A 7,230-nucleotide genomic window follows, 5' to 3' on the forward strand; every position below is an offset into this window, starting at 1 on the left:
GCTGCTGAGGGAGGGCTGGGGGAGTACAGTGGCCCAAGACTGCCCCAACAGTGGCCGGTGTACTTGGCGCAGGGGCTGCCTGAGCTTCCTCATAGCCAGCTGCATTGGCTGCTGCAGAAGTCAGGGAAAGTCATGGAATCCGTGACAATCTCGCAGCCTTAATTATACAACATGGTAAATAGGAGTGTCTTGCTTACCTCGCCTAAATAATTAATTAATCACATCCTTCTCCAGTCCTGACTAACCTATATTTTGTATCATCTGAAGATTTGCTACCTCACCATTCACCTGGGCTAGCAGACCATTCTCCATCTAATGTTTTTTCAGTGGAAAATTTTAAGCTAGATGAAATTTTTGGTGTAGTATCTTCCCGTGTAAAATGTGGGTATTTCCATTAAAAATGGAGCCCCAATGCAACAGTCCTATGCTCCCATTCTCCTCTCCATTGAGGACTCTCTTGCTGAACTACAGCTCACATGATTAAGGTTAAGATTTTGTCACAGTTATTTTTAGTAAAAGTCACTGACAGGTCATGGGCAATAAACAAAAATTCACAGAAGCCCAGGGACTGACAGCTTGAGCCCTGCCGTGCAGCTGAACCAAAAGAAGTCCAAGGTCTGTTAGTCATGGAATCAGGGACCTCTGTGATGAAATCATATCCTTACACAGGATGCACTACAGCCCATGACTTCTATGACACACCACCTCCCATCACCGGAAGTGGAGAAAGTGGTGCCTGATGGGAGATATAGTCTAATAGTCAGCCTAGCCTACAGTGGAGAATGGGAGCATAAGACACTTGAACTACAACTTCCATGAGACACTGTGGTTCCAGTTTGAATGCACAACTTTCTCTCTTCTTAGTGATCGGGGGAGGTGTATCATAGGAGTCCCTGGCCATGGTGCATCATGGAAAATGTAGTCTGTCAGAGAGCCCAGTCCATAAAGGAAAATAGGAGCATAAGACATCTGAATGTTAAGCATTGGCCTGCTAAACCCAGGGTAGTAAGTTCAGTCCTTGAAGGGGCCATTTAAGGATCTGTCTGGGGATTGGTCCTGCTTTGAACAGGGGGTTGGACTAGATGACCTCCTGAGGTCCCTTCCAATCCTGATATTCTATTCTAAGTACCATGAGACACCACAGCACCATTTAAATCAAAATAATTTGTTTTTCAGCTGAAATATTTCACCAACATGTCAATTTTCTACAGAAATTTCATGGGGGGAAATTTGGTTTTGTTTAAAAAAAAATTCAATTTTTGGGGGGAAGGGGGTGCATGGGTGGGGGGAGATTGCTGTTTTCTGACCAGCTGTACTGTTCACTCTTTTCCAATATCCTATTGAACACTGGTTTTAACACAGAACTTTGTGGTCTCTTGCCCCATTTTGCTGCATTGGAAATTAGCCATTATTCCTACTTTCTGTTTTCCCTAGCAGTTCATTGCATCTCACCCAATGATGACTGAGTGTATTCATAGCCTCTTGTGAATCAATTTCTTAAAGGATTTATGGAAGTCAGAAGAACTGGAAGTTTCTATGAGCTGCTATAATGATCTTTTTTTTTGTTTTTTAATATCAGTTAAATTAATTTACCTTGTGCTCTATTAGGCTATACTGGCTTCATTCTCAGGATTGCCCTCAGTGCTCTTTAACCTCACTCACTCACTCACACTAACACACACATGCCCTGCTTTCCAGTCTGGTAGCTGGTTTTAATATGTTCATATTTTTCTTACTGAGTCACCTCATTCTTAAATTTCTTTAAGAACTCTTGGATGTACAGCATCTGGTGCTGGTGACTTGTTAATCTTTATCAGTTTGCACATCCCTCCTTTTACACGCATTCACACTCACACACACTCTCTCTCTCTCAACAGTGCCTGGAGTAAGTATCTCCATCTTTTGTGTTAATGACTGATTCCTGTGTAATGTTGAACAAGTCACTTCACATGTTTGCATTTTTATCTGAAAAAATGGAAATAGTAGTACTTACCTATCATGTGTGTGTTGTGAAGCTTAATATTTGTAAGTGCTTTGTTATTCTTTGTTCTCCTTGGTAATCTTGGCTTGCTCTTTTTTCTTTAGACTGTATAGCCCACTTTACAATTTAGCATATTGGCCTGCAAAAAATTAGCCTAGATTTTTAGACTCTTGTACTATTAGCTTTCTTCCATAATACTATTTTGTAGTGACTCTTCAGTGCTAAGAACCAACCATAGTTGCTCCATGTCTCAGGGTTTTAAACTTTAAAAAAAAATCCCTACAATTATAGCAGTAGCTTTACAGGGAACAGTAAGGTGATGTTTAACCACTTGGTTTAAAGTTTTAGCTTTACTTACTTAGGCTAGACTTCAAGAATTTAGTAGTTCAGGTTTTTCTAGTATATCTTGACTGTTAACTCTCTTTTATGTATTGACTAGTAAGTGTAGACCCCTTTGTTCAGCTATTTTATGACCATGAAAAGAAACTATTAACCAAGTGTTACTGGATGCTCTTTTTTTCAGAATCAGGAGCAGCTTAGAGAGGAGGATTCAGATTTTATTCTGAATGATGGTGACCTCACTCTGACATATGGTGATACGACAATAACTGCTAATGGCTCTTCTGGCTCCCGCACTGCTACCACTAGCCTTGATGGCAGGAAAACAAAAAGTAGTTCAGAGGAGGCATTGGAACATGATCTGGGAATGGGAGATAATGAAGTTACAAGCAGGGGCACCCGACTAGTATTTCCTTTGGAAGACAATGCATGACTACTGCCTCAGTAAAAATACAGCTGTAGCCCCGTGGATGGATCAAGGAAGACTGCAGGCCCCAGTGTCACTTGAGGCGGGAATGCTTACAGAATTGAACTAACCTGTCTGTTTATAAGTGGTTTTACTAAAGTCTGAAGACACCAACCTTGACTTTTTTTTTTAACTCAAGATGCTGACAGTGGGTTTTTAAATGTCTAAACTAGAGAAATGGGGAAATTGGTCAGTCTCTTCTCTCAAAACTGCATACTGAATCTAATCTAATTAATGTAGAATTAGCCTCCTGCAATTCTCTCATTCAGCTGCAGCACCTTTCTGAGAAGAGGTATGTGAAAATGTTACCCACCCAGAACCAAGCTAATTCAGGCTGGGTGGAGTTCTAGCTTGGTTTGGGAATGATGGAGGGGAAACCCAAACAAAAGTCTAGTTATTCTGAGACTTAAAGGTATGGGTGCATGTCTGATTTTTCGGTGGGCCAGTGTTAAATTGCTCTCTAGAAAACTTGAAACTATGTATAAAAGGGAACAGTATGTACTAGGAGTACAGGTGCATGAATGCAACATTTTTCTGGGATTTGTTACTATATGACAAACTGCACTGAATTACTTCAGGAAAAAGGGAAAACAGCACAACTTCCTCACTGGCAACATATAGTAGGTACAGTTTAGAATAATTCAGTATTTAAAGAGGGAGGCAGTGAATGTTGTTTAGTCCCCTAGCTTTGGACAACTTGAGTATTACTGTTCACATATCTTCTAGCACATCACAAGAGAACTTCTTAGTGTCCAAGACTGAAATGACTGACTCAAGCCCTTATCTAGGCTTTGTGATTTAAAAAACCACTTGTTCTCTCATTAGGTTTGTTAAAAATCAGATGAAGGACGCTGGAACCCAGTTTTTTTTTATGGGAGATAGAGCAGATAGTGGTATTACTTACAGTGAATCTGGAAAGCAATTTTTGAACATATATGAAACCAAAAGGTTCCATATTGAGATGGGAAGTATCCCTGGAATCTGCTTTGATTGCCTGTTAGGTGTGATGGTTTACACTGCAAATGTTTTTACTTCAAAAGGGGAAGATAATACTATAAATTTAACCATTTGTGGTTATTACATCTGAAGAAAGGTGTTTATATTCATTCTCTTTTGCAGAGTACATGTGAACTTTCAGCGAGGCACTGCACAATATATGAACTGTGCAAGTGGCATACACACTCTAGTCCCATCTGAAATGTGAAAAGGGAAAAATGTCTTTGCTTAGTACTTGGCCCATGTTCATGTAGACTTGCTTTAACTTAGTGCTTAAGGGCTTCTTAATTCCCAGCTCAGTAGCTATTAGTGACCTCTGGTGTATTAAAGCAAATAGTTGAAATCTATTACCTCCTAAACAGAAGCTCAGCTACTGAAAGCATGCTTTAAAATGGGGTCCAGTTTTACTTTCATGGCTCAAAATGGTTTAGAAAATGTTATTTTTTAAACTGGCATTTTGTGGCCCACTATTAAAATGTAATATCAGTTTGCTAAAGTGCTTTTTTTTTTACCTGCCACTTCAGTTTGTTCCCTTCCCATAAAATGTATCTATGAATAAAAATCCATTCTGTGTTTTTCCTTAAGTGACCGGTTCAACTAAACAATGGGCTAACTTTAAAATTACAAGTTCCAATTGCACAGCAGCACTTAGATTGTCTAGTTTGGTTTATTTTAAATACAGTGATCTACCTCCTACTTCTTCCCTCTTTAAGACAAAATATTGATCTGTCTGAAAGAATCAAATTAATGACTGCATTGTGGGGCAAGGCACTAAAAGATTTCTAAAGCTAGTCCTGCCACCTCTGTGGTGGAACTGGAAAGGTCACACAGTCCATCTGCTCCATTCTTGAGTAGCTCAGAGATAGAAAGTTCAAGCATCCTGCTGAGAGCACTTCAAGCAACAGACCACATAAACTGTCTGGCACTCTGTTCCCAGGATTAGAATGGACAGCATCGTGTGTGAGCACTCACTAGCTCTGCTATTCCAGGACTTGCTGCTTAAATACTACCCTGGAGGAAATTGCTTCTTTTGGAGCGATGAAAATGATGGTTTACTTTTGATAACTTTAACTCTTTAGAGCCTGCTGAATTCCACATTTGAGTGATAAATCCTAATAATGTCAGACTTTTCCTTTTGTAAAAACTTAAATCATTAGCCAACCTCAAGTGGTGCAAACTGCTTTTCAGATTTTAGAGAGCAGAACCTGTCCAAATCAGATGGACTTGCCCATCTCTGGAGTCAGGCAAACCTTTATATGCAATTCAAGACAGGCTGAAACCTGTCAAAGACTATTCGAGAGACAGGGTTGGGTGAGGTAATATCTTTTATTGAACCAACTTCAACAAACTTGCCTCTCTCACCAACGGAAGTTGGTCCAGTAAAAGATATTACCTCACCCACCTTGTATCTCTAATATCCTGGGATCTACAAGGTTACAACAACACTGCATACAAGAAAAACTATATTGGCTCAAAGCATTTAGGACTAAGTATTTTCTCTCTCAAAAATGCTTAACGAAGTGCCAGAGACAGAGACTTTTCAAAATTACCATTTTCTACTGCAAGACTCACTCCAAGTTTTAGCACCATCCTGTACCAGAATGCTTCCAATAGCAGAGTTAAGACTGCACATACTTAAAATGGAGTTAAATCTGAAATGCTAACCCTGAAAGAGGGGCCTAGTACCTTTCCTCTTAGTGTTTCATTCCTTAGCCTTTAACTTTAAAAACGAATGTAAAAAGTCATCTTGCAGCAAAGTTGTCTAGTACAGAGTTATCTGAATGTCAGACTGAGGGATAACGTCATTGTGCACCCTTAAAACGGAAGGGGCTTTAATTATAAATTATGCTTTAAAATAGTGGTTCTCAATCAGGGGTACACGTACCCCAGGGGTTATGCAGAGGTCTCCCAGGGGCCACATCACCTCTTCTAGATACTTGCCTAGTTTAGAACAGGCTACATAAAAAGCACTAGCGAAGTCAGTACAAACTAAAATTTCATATAGACAATGACTGGTTTATACCTCTCTATATAATATACACTAAAATGTAAGTATAATATTTATATTCAAATTGATTTTATAATTATATGGTTAAAAATGAGAAAGTATGCAATTTTTCAATGTGTGCTGTGACACGTGTATTTTTATGTTTGATTTTTGTAAGCACGTAGTTTAAGTGAGGTGAAACTTGGGGGTATGCAAGACAAATCAACTTCCTGAAAGAGGTACAATAGTCTGAAAGGGTTTAGAGCCACTGCTTTAAAACAATGAAATGAACATGGGTCTTTCACTTCATCAGTTTTGACTTCAACCTCTCTTCCCAGTTTAGACTTCAGAATGAATCAAAGCTAAATGAACTAACAGCACCAACCACTTGTTACTATAGAAATCATTAACCGTTACAGAAAATTACCCTTTAATAGGATTTCTTTACTAAAAACTCACAAGAAATATCTAATCTTTAGCATGGCATGTTTTACATTTTCAGCTGGTGCTGATTTTTTCTTCTCCTTTGTGGTTCATGTGCTCTTCCAATTTACCTTGTACTGAAATTTTGCTCTAAATGGGAAAATCCTTTTCGTGGAACAGTGTGATGAATTTTAACTTCATGCCAGTACTGAGGCTGGGTTGGTTAGGCTAGAGCTTGACTTAGACATACAAATAGATGTAGTAATAAAACTATGGAAAGTTATGGAAATTCCTGTATTTTTTTCCCCTCCAGCTTGCTCTGAGTCTCTGAATGGAATCATAGTTTAAGACTGTGATGAGCAATACGGCAACCCCTCTATGTTAATATCTTAGTCAGATCAGAGTGAAATTTAAGAGAGGGTCTTCCTCCTACCAGGTGTGAGTTGCTGAGTCAGTCAGTCTACAATATGTAAGATCACTTCATTGGCTGATACCTGTATCAAGGATGTGACTGACATCTGCCTGTGCATTATGCCTTCATTCAGTAGTGTAATGTTAAGATATTAATGTCAATTCAATATTTAAACTATGGCTTACCAAAAGTCAGTGTACCCTGTAGTTCAAGGACTGGGGTATGGAATTTGCTTAAGAACTGAGCTTACTGACAAAAACTGCTTTACCTCTCTAGCTCTTAAAACAAAATTATGTTTAGTACTTTGAGTCAGCATGAGCTTTGTCCTAAATGAGATCGACACAGTTAAGACTATAATCGTCTTTAACGCTCCACAGAAGCTAATGTACCAATTGTGTTTGGAAAGCTGTTTTGCAGCTACTTAAAGATTTTTATACGGGATGTTAACATTCACTCAATCCTGGAAAAGCCAGTGTAGTACAATTACCCAATCATAGTACCTGAACCGTCTCAGAACACAGCTAAACCTTGCTTGGTGTGCTCATGTGTCTGCTGAAAAATTATGGAAGTGCTTTCAGTTGGGTCAGGTGGAAGGATGTAACAAAATAAATTTTCAAACTTCTGCT

At 39.0% G+C, this 7,230-nt stretch overlaps 1 protein-coding gene across 3 annotated transcripts in view; it reads left to right on the forward strand.

The window, feature by feature from the left end:
• The window catches only part of SLC9A7 (solute carrier family 9 member A7), a 123,059-nt gene extending 115,835 nt beyond the window's left edge, over window positions 1–7,224 (forward strand). For 2 of the 3 annotated variants that reach the window (XM_045004778.1, XM_045004787.1), the window contains one exon: window positions 2,505–7,224. In XM_045004778.1, the coding sequence (XP_044860713.1) occupies window positions 2,505–2,753 (249 nt within the window). In that variant the 3' untranslated portion in view covers window positions 2,754–7,224. The remainder of the gene's footprint in view (window positions 1–2,504) is intronic. The other variant, XM_045004796.1, reaches the window with a different exon arrangement.
• The last annotated feature ends 6 nt before the right edge of the window (window positions 7,225–7,230 follow it).

The sequence above is a fragment of the Mauremys mutica genome, chromosome 1 (assembly GCF_020497125.1).
Source record: "Mauremys mutica isolate MM-2020 ecotype Southern chromosome 1, ASM2049712v1, whole genome shotgun sequence".
NCBI lineage: Eukaryota > Metazoa > Chordata > Testudines > Geoemydidae > Mauremys > Mauremys mutica.